The following is an 18,505-nucleotide window of genomic DNA, read 5'->3' as shown; positions in this document are numbered from 1 at the left end:
GGAAAGTGAAATGCTTGGACGAGCGAAAAGCACAAAACATCAAGGCGATTCATATTTCCCATATACAAAATTAGCAGCGTGCACATTTTCAGTGCAAATTGCAATTTAAAGGCTTATACTGACATGTAAATTCCAACAAAATCAGGGAGCATATTTCTGCATTATTGTATATTTTGGTACACCTGCTTGACTAACCAGCCAGTTTGGATGTCTGTGATTTGGATAAAGGAGATGATTTGGTAATTACACACTAATGACATGACTCATGTGCCAAAGACTGAGTGGGGAGACAAGATGATGTTTTGGCTCAAGTCCTAGAAACAGGTTGAGTCCTGAGCAATAAGATATGAAACCAGCAGCACAAGGTAAGGACGATCAGACTGGCTGATGGATCAATATGAATCCCTTCAGCTGTGGACTTCATTATGCCTCTGCACCTGCACCACCAAGACAAACTCCTCCGCACTCACTGTACTGGCCTGATAATGTGGGTGTGATTCTGGCGTGTGAAGCCAGTCATAGTGTAATTGCGTGCTTTACTGCAGGGTGTAGGTTTGCTTCCTCCCTTCAGCAGCACATGCATTAACACGGTGTAGCAGGGAGTGGCTGATATGGATGGATTCCTCTGATACGCTGCTGACACCATGTGGCCGCTGCAGTAATTGCATCTACAAGGCGCGAGCCAATGAGGTAAGGCCGGTGTGGAAGGCTGGGATTTGTTGTTGTGTACAATTGTGCCCAAACAACACATTCATCACCGGCAGACGTCCCCGCTCCTCTCCCCGTGCGCCGAATTGATGAACCATCAACACAAGTTTCATCACATTCACTTTATATTGATAAAGCGATCATGCATGCTTTTTTTTTTTTTTCCCTGTGTATCACGGTTTCCCTTAGTCTCAAGACAAATGGGGTGTCAAAATGATATTTTTCCCCACAGTTCTCCGCTCTGCTGTGAGGAGAATGTCGGGCTCCAAATAGGGGGTCATGACTGCTTCCCGCGGCCCGTGGGAAACCTCTCATCAGCGGGGCTGCGAGTTCGGCTGCGCAGCAAATGGGTCAGAGCCGGGACTTTCTAACACTTTACGGGATAGGATGGATGAATGTATATCCACCATTTGCAAAAAGTGGCACTCTTAAAAAAAAGTTTGATAGTGCAGAATTATTTTTAAAGGGGAGTAGGGAACTTAAAGAATAACACCGGTGTCATTTTAATGTTTTCCTATCGCCATTAATGCCCATAAAAAAATCTAAACCCACCCATGTGTTTGCCAGACAGAAGCACAGTCAGCTGTTTCGCCTTGGACAGCTGATGCAAAATACCTGCTTTGACATCAGTGATTGTGCGAGTGTGATTGGGATGTGGCCAGAAGTGCAACGTGCTTTAAAGTTTCAACCCATAAAGAACAGTGCAATGACTTTCTGCCTCGTGTGATTTAGTGTTGATTTGCTCTTTAAGTTTCGTTTTGCCTCTTTTCTGCCATCAGAAGTAAGTATCAGTGTGCAGTAATGGAAAAAGTGAAAACAGTCCACATTAAACTTGATAATTAGCTGTGTGATTAAGTCATGTTAGGAAAAACTGCAATACAGCAGCATGTCACTTTGAGCTGTTTTTAATGGGTTTTTGAAAACAATGGGAGCCGATGACTTACTGGAGGTTTAGGCAAACCTGCAGAACAGACAGGAGCAGCTTCTGACTGTGGCAAATTGGTGGGTTTAGACTTTAACGGCAATGATGGCGATAGGAAAAAAGTAAAATGACACACAAATTACACAAATTACAGTGTTATCCTTTAAGCCCTGAGCTGATCAAACAATAACTATTATACAGAGTGGATACACTTCAATTTAAATACTGAATGATGAGCCTCATGTAATGATTTCTGAAATTAACTTTTAAAATATATAGAAAACACTGGCTGGTATAACCTGCTGCGATATATCGAAATTCAGTGTATCGCAATACAAAAAATGTGAAAATACGTATCGTAGGGCGTAAAAATGAATCGCGATATTATTGTTTATTCTGCTGTAGTAATCACAAATGAGACGCTTGCTCATCACAATTTTTACAAGCTCTCCATCGGAATTATATTATTTGGACTTTGCAATGACATTTTTAAATTGTTGTTTACATTCTAGCTAGCCAATGACATCGCTAGAAAGATTTGTGGCGCAGAAATAAACCTAATTCTGCACAGTCAGACTTCGTTGTCGTTGAGCTTTTATTTATTACATCGTATCATGGTTGTATCAAATCGTGAACCATATATCGCGTATCGGATCACCAGCGTATCGCCCCATCACCACCTGCTTCACATGGAGTGTTGTGCAGACACACGACTCTGAAACAACTGCGTTATGCCTCCGTTTTTTTATTAATTCTTCTACAGTATACAAATATTCACACACCAAATGTTCTCAAAAAAATCCCTAACGTCTCGTAAACATTCAGATTTTCTTCTCGTCTTGCAGTTCTGTCTTCTTTTTGCTTCGCTGTGTGCTGTACTGTACATGGCCTTCAAAAAAAGAAACACAACCAAGACGCGGCCGAAGCCTCGCGCCGTCACCCGGACGTCACCCTGACGTCCCATCGCGTCCTTACTGAAACGGCCGTCGCGTCGTCCCGTGTCGGACCCGTCGCGGCGGGACGGTGATGATGCAACAGAGTGACAGCGAGTCCAGGATGAAGGGAAGAGGATAGTAATCACAGTGTGAAGCAAGAGCTCTTGAAAACAGAGCGCTCGGTCTAGGCCCAGAGGTGAGGAACAGGTTAACGTCGAGCTGCGGCGGGCCGTATTGCATGAACTGGCTTAGAGCTTAGTGTGAGGGCGTGGGACCGGTATCCATCAGACCTGGGCCAAACCGCTTCTACAAGTAATTCTTAGTGTTTGTTTTTAACCTGCTTACTGGTGGCGGTTACCACATCAGGACAGTTCAGATAGCGTACAGTAGGGCTGAACGATACTGACAAAAAAATCTAATAGCAATTATTTGACAGAATATTGCAATAGCGATTTAAACTGAGATTCATATCATCACATCATACATTTTCTACAACTTTAAAATTGTTTAAAAAAAAAAAAAAGATGTGTGCAGGGTTTATGATGAAAGGTTTTCACCAATATTGTACTTGATTCATGGACCAAAGAAGTCCATGCTTCAGAAATCCATTCTGGACGCTCTTCTCTCTCTCTTAAGCAATTCATTGCAGCCTCTGTGATTTGGAAACTGCAGAAGTTCGTATTGCGATTTCGATTTTTTTTTCCGATCAATTGTTTAGCTCTAACGTACGGTAAGCTGTCAGTCACAGAAAGTGTACTACACTAATTTTCCTGTGATCATCTAGCCTTTCTGGTACTCTTGTATCGTCTTATGTGGCCAACGCCACGCACATGGTGCTCAAAAAGACCGCAAAAAGAATTATTTGCACACAGAATTTGACCAAGGTCTGATATGGATACAAGATCTTAGAAAGGGATACTAAAAACAAATAAAGAGGAAGGTATACAGGTGTGGCTAGAGGATGCAGTTAATCAAGTAGTAAAGGACGGTTAGATATGTGGATCACATCGGGGTTTAGTAAAGTAAAGAACTGACGGGCAGATTACAGGGAAAATGACACAGACAGGTCATTGAATTGGTGTGGGTTAAATCTGCATATTCGTTGAACTTTCTTCAGTAAAAATCACTCCTTATGAACCCCCACCAATAAAAATCTATTTAAAAACATCTATAAGAACATAATAATGTAAAAACAAAGTATATATATATGTATATATATATATATATATATATATTGAGAAATCCATAGACAGTCGCATTGAAGACACGTCAAATAATTTTGGCTCTGACATTATGTGCTGCATCTCCACTGCCTCTGCCCATACATTCCTCTCATCTCTATATCTTTATTCAATATGTACTCCGCAAGCAGCGGCCCTTTCCCAAAAACCAGGAAAGCAGTAGTGCAACAAACTTTAGCAGGATTTTTCAAAGGAAATTAGTCGTGTACACGAGCTCAGGAGCTTCCGTAAACTGGAGCTCACTTAAAGCATAAAAAAGCCCATGACTGAAACACTTGACAAGATGCAATCCATAATTTGAGGGGGGAGGGGGGGAGAAAATGTCTGGGACACGTTTTTAGAAGGAAACTGTCGTAGAACATAATTCAGAAATCTTATCCTATTTTTTCCTGGCATTCTTTATGTGCTGCTATCAGTACTGAAAGTGTGTTTTCAATACTTACAGCAGGAGCAGCTGCTTAACAGGTGTTTTACATCTTGTACTGTACAACAGCGAAACACTACACATGACGATTTATTATTTTTACAGTCACAATGTGTGTTTAAACTTCACTTATGGATTGCACCTTTAGACCTCTACACATAGTGGCTTTTTGGTTCAAACTCAAAAAAGATTAAGAGAAGACAGTGAGCAGGTCATGTGCGTTGGTCGTCTGGATGACAACTGGCATGACCCTTGACCCTTTGACCTTTCATTGACTTTTCCTTGACCTTTGAAGGTTTCCCTGTGAGGCTATGAGTGAACTAAATAAAAAGGCATTATTGAAAAATAAGGCTACCAATCTGGGGGGTTCGAGGCACCCAGACTGAGCTACATTCCATCTTTGACAAAAAAACAAAAAAAAATAGAAGAAAATGAGAGAGAAAACGAAAAAGAAAATGTTTTAGCTTTTACGATGACGTCCATTTTTTAGTATTAGGGCTAAAACGACTTTCTCTTTATATTTTATCCCTCTCTCTCTCTCTCACTCTTTCCCTCTGCGAGTTTTATTTTTTCTTCTTGAACAGGCTCTTGATTTTAGAGGAGGAGCGCTTGATTTTCTCCCCGTTGTCGCTGGAGTCCTGGGAGGAGGCGCTCTGGAGCTTGTACTCCTTTCCCACACTCCGGCCCTCCGAGTCCAGGGAGGTAAGGGACGGGTAGCGGCCCACGCCCACGCCGGGCAGCATGCTCGCCGGCAGCTGGCCGAAGCTGTAGGACTTCTCTAAGATGCCGTTGTACATGCCCTTGCCCGTCGGAGTGGTGCCGTGCCCCTGGGAGAAGGGTATACTGTGGGACTCGGGTATGATGCGGGTGAGGTCGGGCGAGCCCTTGTGCGCGAACGGGCGGTGCTCCAGGGCGGGAGACGGGGAGGTGGAGGGCGGGCCGGAGGGGGTGGTGGCCGGGGTGGGAGGCAGAGGAGGGGGGGTGGAGTCCCTGAGGCTGCTGCTGCTGGTGGGGGTGGTGGAGGAGGTGGCGGGGGGGGAGGCGGGGAGCTCCTGGCACTGGCTGAGCAGCAGTAGCTCCTCGCGGGAGATCTTGCGGTAGGGGGTCTCCGCGCCCGGCGTGCAGGGGCTGTGCAGCGTCTTGCGCCCCACGGAGGAGTTGAGAGAGTCTGTGTCGGAGCAGCTCTCCTGAGTGATTTCCCTGAGAGAGGAGACCAGACACACAACTGTCACCACAGAACAGACCGGCAGTCAAGCCAGATCCACTCCCACACAGTTTCACCACTTCCCAGAAAAAACAAAGGAAGGACCTATATCCATGAGTGCTGTGATTATCTTTCGTCAGAACTAGTTTGAGTTTGAAACATAATGTAGCTACTGGTGGTCCTAATGCTGAATGAGCCTCATGACACTAAGAACAATGAAATCTACTGTACTGAAATGTCTTCTAAGTCATCAAAATTACACATTTAAATTGGGAAAATTAAACCGTTTTGTGATAAAAATGGATTAATTTTAGATACAAATTGTCTCGGCAGATGATAACATCTCTAAAAATACATTTAAAATGGTAGCGCACTACCTATACAAAAAGGTTACTGGCCACTTTCCTTCACATATTTTACATGAATATGGCCACTTTGTTTCTAAAGGAATGTAGGTAATTGAATCCCCTTGGCGTTTTGTCTTTACTGACACATTAGGAAGGCAAATGGGGAAAAGCAGGGGAGACACAGGAGATAAGATTCTGCTACATGAGGCTCCAGAGGCGGGATCTTAATTACTATGGACACCAGTACAGCCACTTTCTTATTGATTTTTCATGCGGCATAAATGGCATATTCTTTATGGCTTTCAGTATATGCACTCATGAATCCTCCCAACACATGCTGGAGGTCATACCGTACCAGATTTCACCATTTAAACCCAAGCTGAAGACGCATTAGAGATAATGTCTAGAATTAAACACCTGAGAGTCCAATCGGTAAAACCATTCCACGGTGTTCGGGCCACTGCTACGTACCCCCTCCTATCCGAGCTGAAGAAGATATGCTCCTCGTCGGCCTCGGGGTGATAGGAGAGGGGCGAGCTGGCCATGGACAGCAGGTCGGGGTCCGGGGACATCAGCGAGGACTGCGGAGAGCTCAGCAGGCTCCGGCGGGAACGACACAGGCTGCTGCTGCGCGTCAGCGAGGGGCGGATCAGGGTAGACGCTGGGGAACGGACGAGGAGGAGGGGGGTGTGATGACGGGGCACCAGAGAGAATCGTACACACCATGAGGACACTTTCCAAACATTCGAACGGTTTTCTCATACATGCTTATCATGTATTTATCTATCTATGGCACCAGAGAGAATCCAGAATCCAGAATCACAAGAAAAAAGCAGGACATGAGAGGTGAACCCACACAAACACCCAACCAAATATATATATTTTGCCTTTTTGCCCAATAACTACACTACCAGTCAAAAGTGTGGACGCACCTGATTGAATGTACCATGTTTTTCATTCTCTTAAAGCCATTTTGATCTAAAGACTTATGCTTAAATGCTTAAAATTTGTTTCTTAGACAAATATAAATAGTGAGGTTGATGCCTATGTATGAATTTCTTTCCAAAGTCTGCCTTTCCATCAAGGCAAAGGGCGGCTACTTTAAAGAATCTAAAATGTAAGATAGTTTTGAACTCTGTTTTGGTCACTGCATAATTCCACTTGTGTTATTTCACAGTTTTGATGTCTTTACTATCATTCTAAAATGTGGAAAATAGTAAAAATAAAGAAAAATGCGTGTCCAAACTTTTGACTGGTAGTGTACATGCATGTGTGTCCACACCCACAGACATAGGGACATCTGGTTTCACTCCAATCCGACTCACTTGTGAACTGGGGAATGATGGGAGGCGTGTCCTCGTCCAGGTCATCCACTCCTCCGGCGATGGGGTAGGGAGGCACCGACACCCGCGGCATGACCACCCAGCTGTGGTCGGAGTAGAGGCTGGCCGTCAGGCTCGGCAGCCCCGAGTTGTGGACCACCGGGAAGCCGCACAGCTTCTCGATCTGCTGCCAGCGGTGGAGGCGCTCCCTCAGGCACGCCGTCACCTCAGACAGGGCTTTCCTGGAAAATACACGTGGGACAGGGGGAAGAAGGTGGTGAAATTTACTCTGTTGATATGTCCCTGCACCAGTGTCACCGAGCCAAACATGCCTGTATAATTATTGCACTTAAGGTGATCTTGTTTTTGATTCCGATTCAGACTCAGTAAGGAGTCGTATTTGCGTTGATTAGTCAATATTTATATAGGTTTGGGCCATGAGCCTGCTGGTCTGATATTGGATTACTCTCTATTGAAGTGCTCATGTAGAAACCTTTTCTTTGTTCGCTCTTTCATGTGGCTTTGATAGTATTTTGCTTTTGAACTTTGTTGCATGTTTATGCTTGTCATGAAATGCTGCTGTCTTGGCAAGGTCTTCCTTGAAAAAAGGGATTCTTGATCTCAGTGGGACTGGCTGGTTAAATACAGGATAATTTAATAAAATTCTGGGGGGATGATGCAAGGGATGCCAAGATTAAAAAGAATGGATATCAACACTGAGGCAGAACTGGAAGAAATGCAGTCAACTCTACTATACTCTACTATACTGATACTGTTATACAGTCTATAGATGGGCTAAGCCAGACCTTAAACAATGCACACTGCAAACAAGACTACAGCTGCTGCAGTTATATTGACTGTGGATTTCAATACCATCATATTGATAACCGTAATAGGAATTGATATTCAATATGACACAAGGACCTTTCTTAAAGTTTTCAGTACTCAACAAGTAATGTGACGGACTTCACATTAATGCAAATCAATAGGTAAAGATCAATGGATTTAGCTGACGAAATACACTGTTCAAGGACAGTTCGTTACAATGTTGTGGACTACAGATTTTCACTATCGGGTTCTAGTCGATGTCGCATCACACTAATGATCTGTGTGTGTGTGTGTGTGCAATAAGGTTTTCTTACTTTGCTTCTAGTATCTTGTGGTCCACCTCATCCAGCGATGAGCTGTGGGCTACGTGAAGCGTTCCAAACACAGAACTCCTCTTCTTTTTTATTTTCTCTGCCTAAGATGCACAAACACACAAAAACATTTTAAAATGCTTTTCCTGGAATCGGAACACATTAATAATTTCCATCACTTCTGTCAGAATATTCCTCAGTTTTTTTGGAAGTAAGTTGATTAGGGTTAGACTGATATGGGTGTTATGGGTTTTTGAAGGCCTGTAGTGATGCTGTTATTTTTGGACTGAAGCTGCCAATAGACGATATTTTGTGCCAATATTTTGTATATTTAAACTTGACCATTTTCTTGCCAAAAAACTACAAAAACAAGGATTTAGTGTTTCCTTTATTATATTCATGTCAGGGTGGAAAAGCTTCTGAAACAGCATTTAGACCATGGGACACTAAAACTCTCCACTGAAACCCAAACTAATGAAATTCTTTTAGGTTTGCTAGCAGCTCTTTAAGGCAGGGTGAGGCAGGTTTGAGTGCAGGTTGTAATGGACTCTCTTCACTGAGAGAAAATGGCAATGAGGCTGATGTCAACTCATTAATCAGTCAAACAATCCATGTTGTCTTGAAGGTTTGATGTGAATTTGTACTTTGAGGAGAACATTTCATGCTTCAGCCTGTGCTCGGAGTTAATCGAGTTTGGAAATGAGGACTCCTTCCAGCTGCAAGTAGCAAATGCAAAAACCAAGCAATGCAATTAAAACATAATTTGGCCACATCATTAAGAGAAGCAAATTAGAAAAATGGAAGCATTAATTGTCTTCCTGTGTAAGTTTGGATGAGAACTCAATTCGGCTGAAGTTCTGCACTTAATTATGGAAAGAGATTAGCGCCAGCAGAAATTGTGGAACTGTATTTATACATTTTAATGCTGATATTAAACTGTTGAATTCAAAAATATCAGAAATTCAACTTGTTAGGCATTTGTTGAAATTGACTGCAATGCAATTGAATGCCAAATTTAATGTGATTATTATTGAAATTAACTTTGAACAATTTTAAATTCAGTTTTCCAAATTCACATTTTTTAGTTTTCTCAATACAGATTCAGCTTCCTGAGATCTGGGCCCAAGGGAGTTTTGTTCCCTGAGTGTAAACTGGAGGAGCTGCTGCCTCCTCAAAGGCTGCCCGGTGGGTCCGCCCCACTTTTCACTTAACCAACCATAAGCAAGACTTGTAAATCATGTCATTTGTTTTATGTTATTGAACATCATATCAACTTGATGAATCAAGCTACAATTGACTGTAGTCTAAAGCTCAGTAGTGGTTAATGGCTGTTGGCAGCCTTTGAGGAGGCAGCTGTACTTTAAAGTTAAATTCAATAAGAAATCTCTCGGCAGTTCAATATGAGCATGACAAATTCAAATAAATGCAATTCAAATACAATCTCTGCTGGCACAAATCTATATATTAAACACCTTCTCAACACTTGCAACTGATGTGATTCCAGTAAAAAAGAGTTTGTTAACTGCGAAAAAAAACAAAACAAATCACACGCCAAGTGCTTGCAGGGTGGCCTAGTGGGTGCTGAGACCATCCTGCAACCAAAAGCTCACAGGTTCAATCCCCACAACAGCCCGTCTCCTGTCCAAGACACTGTCAGCCCGACCGGCTCATTCACTGCAAGTGGCTCTGGGTAAGAGCGTCGACGCTTCGTGCTTAAACTCCTACCCCAAAGGAAGTTACCTCGTCCTTGGCGACGCACAGCTGGAGCTCGGCGCTCTGCTTCTTGATGTTGTAGTACTGCACCTCCACCTCGTGGGTGAGCTGGAGCCACATCTGGAGCGCCTCGGGCACCGACCAGTCCGACTGCATCTCCTTCTCCGCTCGCTTCAGAGCCATGCGCACCTGCACGGAGACGCACCTGTCAGGGTTCGGCTCCATTCGCGGCCAATTCAGCCAACACAGGCGGCAGATTCTCTTCAACGTTAATACACTGAAAAACATTTCCCATAAGACGCCTGACCTATCCGATTTATTGACAAATAACTGAGAGTGAACGCTCTATCAACAGCAAATGAATCGCAGTCGCTGTTCACATTCTGAATTAGTCGTTTAGAAATGTACCGAGCCGAAACCCTGGCACACACTCTGACATTTTTATAGAACTTCTCTCAGAGTGGAAACCTCATTACCAAGAGGGACTCGTAGATATATCGGCACTGTATGTTTTATGTGAAGGGAAATGGTGGCAATCTTGTGGGTGTGCAAATGAGATATTTTGTGCAAGAAAAGAAAATCTGATGTAAAACAAAAATGTCCAATTAATCATTTCATCTCTCGGTGATTCAACAACAGCAATGAATGTGTTTATATGCACATAATATTCCAGATACTATCTCCTATCCTCATTAAGGTCAACTTTAGGAGAAGATGTTTACATGCATCTTCATATCCTGATCATAAATATCCCTGTATACACTGACAGAATATTCCTAATGTCTCCATGGAAACAGAACTTACGCAGACCATAAAAATCAACAGTTAACAGGTTTTTTTTGGTCACTGCATAATCCTATTTGTGTTATTTCACAGTTTTGATGTCTTTACTGTTATTCTAAAATGTGGAAAATAGTAAAAATAAAGAAAAATGTGTGTGTCCAAACTTTTGACCGCTTTGTCCGCTTTCTTGCGATACTGCATTGATCCCCAAAAGGAATTTTTCTTTTTACTTTCTAGTCTCCACAGGGAGGTCAAAGGTCAGGTTCAATTACAGAGCAGTGCCATTGGAGCTGGTAGGGATTCAGTGTCTTGCTTAAAAGCACCTGAGCAGGGCAGATGCTTGCTGACATGGGGGCTTGAACTTGAACCTGGACTCTCCAGCTGACGGACTCTCCCCCTAATCAACATCCCACCCCGCTGCCTTTGTCCTGCATTTGCATTTTCCTGTAGGGAATGAGGAGTCTGTGTCCGGGGCAGAAAGCAGGTCAGCACTGCCCTCTACTGGTAACTCCTACCTGCACCAGTTCCTCCTCTGCGTATTTGAGCCGGCTGAGCTCACATTCAGCCCCCTGCCGCAGCTCGCGAAGCCGGTGAGCCTCCTTTTTGGCCCCGAAGATCTCGTCCCTCATCTTCTGCTCCAGGTTCTGCTTCTCCACCGCCACCGTCCGGTTCTCCTCCTGGGCCTTTTCCAGCCTGGGAGACGAGAGGTTGGGTGGGAACAGTTCAGAAAATAATGTGTGAGATGTAAGTTTAGAAAAATGCTCGATGAATAGTAAAACAGTGGTTCAAACAATCTATACACATGGTGAGGCAAGGTTTTGGTGAGGCAAACTGAGATTTAACAACTATATACAGTTAAATTAATTTCCCCAACTCATTTTATATCTATATACTGTATATTTGTACATTAAATTTGTAGCAGTACACAGCTTCCCTAGTTTTAATATGTCAGGAACCTAGGAACCCCTGCTAAATCAGGGAGGACTGGCATATCTATCAATACGTCAACAAAAACATGCAGAAAGTGTTTCAGCACGAATGATTTTACACACTATATCCCTTCAGTGGGATATAGGGTGTAGCCCACTTTCACAGTTTTTCTTCCCTAAAGCTTAAGCTCTGCATAAATCCCGTGCATCTCCCTCCATCTCTCACCGGCTCTGCAGATCCATGAGGCTCTGTTCAGCGTTTTGCAGGCTCTCCAGATCCTTCATCATCTGGGAGATGTGCACCTTGCTGGACTTGTTCTGCACGTAGGCAAACCAGCAGCCCCCAACTCCGATCACTATGGAAACCATCAGGATGAAGTCTTTCATCCAGTTATGCTGCGGACCTGCGGAGGGAGGGAGGGAGGCAGGGGAGGGGAGGGGGGGGGACAGCAGAGTGGGAGAAGACAGGTGGCTTTCGTGAATAAACATTTCATTTCAGAAATATTCCCCTGTTTATAGACAAATGAGAAACTGAACTAACACTGGAGCTGGATATTATTTTCTGCCGGAGATTTAATGCTTCTTCTGTTTTTGGCAGAAAACTCTACAGAGCATGGGCATAATTTATGTCAAAGCTGATGTTCATTGGTATTTCCCTTTAATGAATAGTGATGGTCTTTGATTAGAGTACAGAAGTTATACTTTTTTTGGTGTTGAAGTGAATTGTAAATACTTACGTAGAGGAGGGCCAAAAAGCACTGCGTCTAGTGCCTTTAGGTTGAGTTTTTGTTTATGCCGCTGGTCTAAAATCTTCAACTGCATTGACATAAACGACGGTTCATTGGCCGCTATTCTGAAATGTGGACAAAAATAAAAATCAACAGTGAATACTAGGAATGTTTAATGCACATGAAAAAATGTAACTTGCTACACAGTCAGATTTGGAATGTTTCTGCATCCAATGGCCGTTATATTTGTGTGTGTGCGTGTGTGTGTGTGTGTGTCTAGGCTTGAGTTGGTTTGAAAATTTGTGCCTATGAGGGCATTTTGCTGGTTCTTATAAGAGAAAAGGCTTATTTTATGGGTTGGGGTTAAGGTTAGAGTAATTAGGGTTAGGTTAGGGTTTGTTATTCAATGGTACGGATTAGTGTTCGTGTTAATGGGTTTTTTGGTAAATTAATTCATCATTTAAAGGCCTAAAGCGTCCCAGAGTTTCCCCTGCCATTGAAAAGATGTGGTAGGTCATGATGCCTTAAGGAGCTGCTAGTCCACCTAAAATAATTTCATCAGTCTGGGTTTCAGTGGAGAGTTTTAGTATAGTATATTTTTATATTATGTACATTACCTTTATTTTTTATCTTATTACCTCTTCTCTTTATTATCTTCTGTACTTATTTTTCCCTGGTACTGTGCTGCCAGTTGCTGCTGTGGCACCCGAATTTCCCCAAGGGGATTAATAAAGTGATATCTTATCTTATCTTAGTGTCCCATGATGGTTTAAATGCTGTTTCAGAGGCTTTTCCACTCTGACAAGAATAAAACTCTGAGGTAATACTTCAATGGTCAAATTTAAAGATATTGGCCATCTATGACGTCTAAAAATGTTGGTATCAGCCTTCAAAACCACGTATCAGTACAGGAAGGCCAGGAACACCATTGTCTGTGTGTGTGTACGCACACATGGGTGTGTCTGTCTGTCAATACCAGCCTCTGCATGATAGAGACATATTTGCTGTGCATGCTTACACAAACAGGCGTTTATATCGTCACAGGAGGCCACTACGGGGTACGATGCACACTCAGCTGCCTATTTTGGCCACTAAGTATGAAGAAGATTACTCCGATGCCAGATAATTCTCACTGGGCATGTGTGCTGCTATCCCTAATTTGAACTTTGTGACACCACCGTCCCCTCCTGGCTTTTTCTTCCCACGCAGGCGTCTGCATACCACCACCATCTTAAGCGGATCAGACAACATGGCAGCCTGTGGAAACCGAACCCCCCGCGCCGTGACATCACATGAGTCAGTGCCCGTCGGCAGAGTGGGCGTAACGCGACACCCCTCACCGGCCCACCCCTCTCCCCCCCCCGCCCCCCCACTCCCCCACTGACATCTCTCCATCTAGTCATGCCATACGTGCAAGTTAGCAGTGAGTCACATTCCCCAACTGTCCCACCCATCTCCGAGCTTCTTCTGCACGTCACCCACTCACTTTACTTCGTTAACGATTTCATCTTCAAGGTGCTGTGGGTCGGAGCTTAGAGTAGTGCTGAATATCTATTTATATGCTGTTAAAAAACACAACCATCAAGACCTGACAAACCACTCTGCAGGTAAACTTTAAAGTTGAAAACATTCATGGAAAATCAAACCACAAAACTCAACTGATTTGGCCGTGAAAGAAATTCTAAGCATATCCTCAACAGGAGGTTATAGTGTGGAAATCTGCAACAAGATTGTAACCTTTTCTGTGACAACCATATAGAGACTAAGACTAAGGGAGTGGACGGTGTGTGTGTGTATGTGTACGAGAGTGTGTGTGTATGTGTGTTTTTCCCCCATATTGGTAGTAATTTCCATCCTTTTTCCCCTGTGTTGCCTTTTATGACCAGCAGTGGGCAGCATTAACCAGTATAATGAAAACAAAAGGGGCCTTTGGGTGTTATAGCGAGGACCATAACAATGTTATCGTTCATAAACCCATTTCATAAGTCACCCCTGGCAAAGCAAGAAGAAATCAGTGGAATATCCTAATTAGAGGAAAACACTTGTAACCGTTTACCAGAAAAGTGCAGTGCAATTATTATGCATTATGAGTCATCTTTCATTCTTCTACTTATTCCTTTTAAATAATGCTGATAATAAGAATAGGGAGGTGCTAACCGAGGTAGGGTGTTCCCTGTGACCCGGAAGTCCCGGAAGTTTTTCTCATATTGCGGCAGCTCCACCGACTCTTTCAGCCACTGCACCGCATCGTCCATGGTCCAGTTGTGGACTGATGGGTGGAGGGGGGGAGGGAGAGTTGAGGGTGAGAGAGGGAGAGAGAGAGAGAGAGGGGGGGGGGGGGTCATTACATTACATTTCAAGCATTTAACTGATGCTCTTATCCAGAGCAACTCACAACAAGTCTAACAGTAGAATAAGCATATTTTTTTGTATAGCCAGCATTAGAGGACAACCAGCCAATAATAAGGAGTGCAAGGGATTAAAACAACAATGGCTAGGCGGGAGACATAAACATAATTCCTTTGGCCCTTGAGTGTTCATGCATCATCACAAGTGTTGTGTAGTAATGAGACCTGAGGGCCATTAAAGGAAAAATCCACCCACCGTCACTGTTATACGTCACCACTCCAAGTTATTTTTGTGATGAAGTGTAATTGTAATTTATTTTTTTGGTGAACCTACTTTCCCCTCGACCTGCCTCGACTACTTCTACATCAGTTAGTGACTTCCTACATTTCCCACAATGCCTTTTGACAACATCCGGGCCTGAACTTGTTGCATTCAGTTCATGTAGGTGAAGAGAGCAATTGTGCTTGTGATATTGATAGCATAGTAATAGCAAGAGAGTGAATTTCTCCAGTCGAGAAAAAGTGAGAGTTGCACCCCTTACTCCAAATGCAACATGGCTTGTGGCTGCACTGCATTCTGGTCTATTGAGGTTACTGTAGGCAGAGAAATTGGTATCTCTGCTGCTTCTATAATGTATTTCTCCCTGCATGATTGTTGGATGTCAGTGTAAAATGTCTAGAAAGTCTAGAAAGAAGCCCTTGCTTTTTGATTCTGAGGGACTGACACCTAAACCTGATCAAAGTTACTGTTGATGTTTTAGATAGTTAAAATGTTCTGCTATTAAACTCCATTGTAGTTGCTGGAAATATCTCAATGTGACGTAACCACTGTCTACATTTAGCTACTGTAATTACCTGTGGGAATAAGAAAAATACATCATCAAACAACAAAATGGACCAAGAAATGCAAGGCATCTCGCTGTTTTTTTTTAACATTTTTTTCAAATGGATTTTTTTCCTCTCCTCCCTTGTCATTCTTCCTTCTCTTGCTCTAGCCACCCCATCCCTCTTCCTCTTTCCCTCTCTCCATTCCTCCTTTTTTCTTTAGTTAGAATCACTTTATACGGTACAGTAAATGTATAGGAATTTGTGTTGTTGACATCGGTGCAGAGTCAGTTGACTTCTCCCTCCATACCTTCGGAGGTCTTCCAGCCCTTCCACAGCTCCTCCACGGTGATGTGCTGGTCTTCGCGGTGCAGGTTGCTGTGTTTGTTGGTTTGCTGCTGCTTCATGTCCTCTATGATAAACTAGGAGAGGAAGAGACATTGAATTGAAGTTTCCAGACTTTTCAGACATCACTTCAGACATATTTGGGGTTAGCTCACTACATTCTGAATGAGCCTTTTAACCAGGTTTCATTCAGCACTCTGGGGGAATTATAGAAGGCTGTGTGTGTGTGTGTGTGTGTGGTTTTGACAGAAAGGGCTGCAGAGAGTTGGCTTTTGCCTAAAAGTCTTGCTTTGGATCACACACACATACTCTTTCTCTTCCCTCTCCTTTCTTCCTTTTAGGGACTTTGAAAAGAGGGAGAAAGAGACCCATGGAGGAGGCACCGCTTCCACCTGCGTGTGTGTGTGTGTGTGTGTGCGTGTTTTCAGTTTCCGGATGTCCTCCTTTGGTAACTTAGAACTAACTGCTCCAGCAGAGAAAGCCATAGCAATCAAACCAGCCAATGAATTGCTAGTATGCCACCAGCATTTCCAAGGAAACGGGTAATGGCTGAATACCAAACCTTTCAAAGTGCTACTTTTGGAACACTGTTTATGTGTGTGGCCTTGGCACAGACTGTACACACCATAACCCCGTCGAATTAGTACATCCTACCTGCCTTTGAAAAAATAATTATCATGTGGTATTATTGCAATACAGTATTCAATGCCATTCTGAAAGCAAGCACTGCAACTCGAAATTATAGCAGGATATCTGTGCTTGCAGTGGGTAATTTTGTTGGGCGATTGCCTCGGCTGTTTATCTGCATAATCAAATATGCATAAAAGCAGCTAGCAGCTATGCGCAAAGAGCAAGCAACTATAAATTAAATGAAATCTGAACTTTCCGGCTTTCCAGCAGACTACTCCAAACATGCCAACAAGTGTTTGATTTGTAGGAGTGGAAAGAGGACCAAAAAAAAAAAATCAAGCTCAAATAGAAGGACTGTTACTTTGTGGAAATGTTACTTAAGTACAAGCAAGATTACAGGTATAATAATCTACTAAAGTAAAAGTAAAGAGCAATTCATTTAAAGTACTCAAGAGTAATAGATGCTCAGTTACCTCAAGAAAAAACAGACATTGTTATTGTTTCTTTCCCATGCAATGCAAAAAGGACGAGAGGACACAGATCAACAGTTCAAGTTCGAGTTCAAGCAGCATAGTAGGTTCTTTAAATTGAAAAAAAACCCATACAAAATACAGCGCATAACAAAGCATGAATCAACACACAAATTTAGGGATGTGTTAGTTCTGGTTTCTGTATAGACCCTCTTCAGCAACATGCTCAGTGTTTTCAGACCTGTGGATCCAAACAGTTCAAGGAGGAGGGGAAGATTTATTACTTATTTATTGCTTCCCTAACTTCAACTGCATCTTTCCCTAACCCATTTATTTACCCATTCACTTCCCCTCTCTCATCAACCCAATTCTTTTCCCTCAATCATCCTAAAAAGCTGCTGTGTGCAAAGATCATAGCGAGTGTGTAGTAGCCCACGCAAAACGCAGGTTGATGCAGGTTATGCACTTTGCTATGGAGGAGCATGAATGTCTCCACCCGCAACTGTGTTATCAACTTTGATTTATTGACTTTCTATAAATGCCCTGTTGAAATTGCATGTTTTAATAGACCGCGTTGAGCATTCTAAACATAGGTGTAGATTCGGGGGGAAACGGGGACATGTACCCATCAATAAAAGGAGAGGGTTTAGGTTACCGCTGTGCCCATAGGATGTCAGTGTGACTTGCTGTCCAGTGTTTGGTCCAGAGTTGAAATGAAACCTGCACCCTTAATTTTAATAAATGATTTGATTTTTGATTTAAAAACATGAAAGTGTCCATCTTCACTATTCACTAATAACATTACTACATTGATGTCTCTTTTGCTACTAGCCGTCCAACTGGCTTATAAAGTCGCAAACTAGCTAGACAGCAACGAGGCAAACCAATAACACATTAGCTGGATGGAAGGCTTTTTAGCTAATGTTAACTAAGCTACTATCATGGATAAATTAGTTTGTTTGATAAACCTGGTGCAGGTTTAATGCAGACTGACAATTGGATTATAATGCTTATAGATGTGGTAATCGATGTGATCTACAAAGTATCTAAGTATAATACTAGAGTAAAAGTAAAATGACTGACTTCAAAAAATACTAAAAGTGTACTTGTTTACAATTATTGCAACACTTTTACAATAATGAGAGTTAAGTAATTTGTTGCCTCCACGCTTTCTTCATCATGAGACTTCTACTCGAGGGCGGACTGGCACAGCAGCTTTGCATAACGGTCAGAGAGGGCTTTGTAAAGCTTTACAGAGGCGTATAAAATAAAATAAGTGGTGAGTTGGTAACATAAAGATAGGTCTTTGTGTCGGTGCCATGTGGCTTCTGTGGTTTAGAGTTTAGATAGCATGATAGCTGTGATAATTGCGGCCATGTTGTGTAGCCTATTGAAATTTCACAGGCGGCCTGCTGAAAAGCAAAAGGGGTATTCAGGGTTTTGGCTGAAATGTGGGCCGTCCTACTGGAGAACTGATGTTAATGGTCTGAGA

At 42.8% G+C, this 18,505-nt stretch overlaps 1 protein-coding gene across 1 annotated transcript in view; it reads right to left on the bottom strand.

Moving 5' to 3' along the window:
- Window positions 1-2,333: 2,333 nt before the first annotated feature.
- stim2b (stromal interaction molecule 2b) overlaps window positions 2,334-18,505 on the bottom strand; it is a 44,695-nt gene continuing 28,523 nt past the window's right edge. The window contains exons 3-12 of the mRNA XM_071908109.2: window positions 15,879-15,990; window positions 14,553-14,664; window positions 12,405-12,520; window positions 11,894-12,071; window positions 11,254-11,431; window positions 9,983-10,144; window positions 8,246-8,346; window positions 7,107-7,345; window positions 6,199-6,442; window positions 2,334-5,430 (exon numbers count right to left, since the gene is read on the bottom strand). Of these exons, the coding sequence (XP_071764210.1) occupies window positions 4,794-5,430; window positions 6,199-6,442; window positions 7,107-7,345; window positions 8,246-8,346; window positions 9,983-10,144; window positions 11,254-11,431; window positions 11,894-12,071; window positions 12,405-12,520; window positions 14,553-14,664; window positions 15,879-15,990 (2,079 nt within the window). The 3' untranslated portion in view covers window positions 2,334-4,793. The remainder of the gene's footprint in view (window positions 5,431-6,198; window positions 6,443-7,106; window positions 7,346-8,245; window positions 8,347-9,982; window positions 10,145-11,253; window positions 11,432-11,893; window positions 12,072-12,404; window positions 12,521-14,552; window positions 14,665-15,878; window positions 15,991-18,505) is intronic.

Source organism: Centroberyx gerrardi, chromosome 23 (assembly GCF_048128805.1).
Source record: "Centroberyx gerrardi isolate f3 chromosome 23, fCenGer3.hap1.cur.20231027, whole genome shotgun sequence".
Lineage (NCBI taxonomy): Eukaryota > Metazoa > Chordata > Actinopteri > Beryciformes > Berycidae > Centroberyx > Centroberyx gerrardi.
The sequence above is the reverse complement of the archived record's forward strand: the minus strand, read 5'-3'. Positions and strand labels throughout refer to the sequence as shown.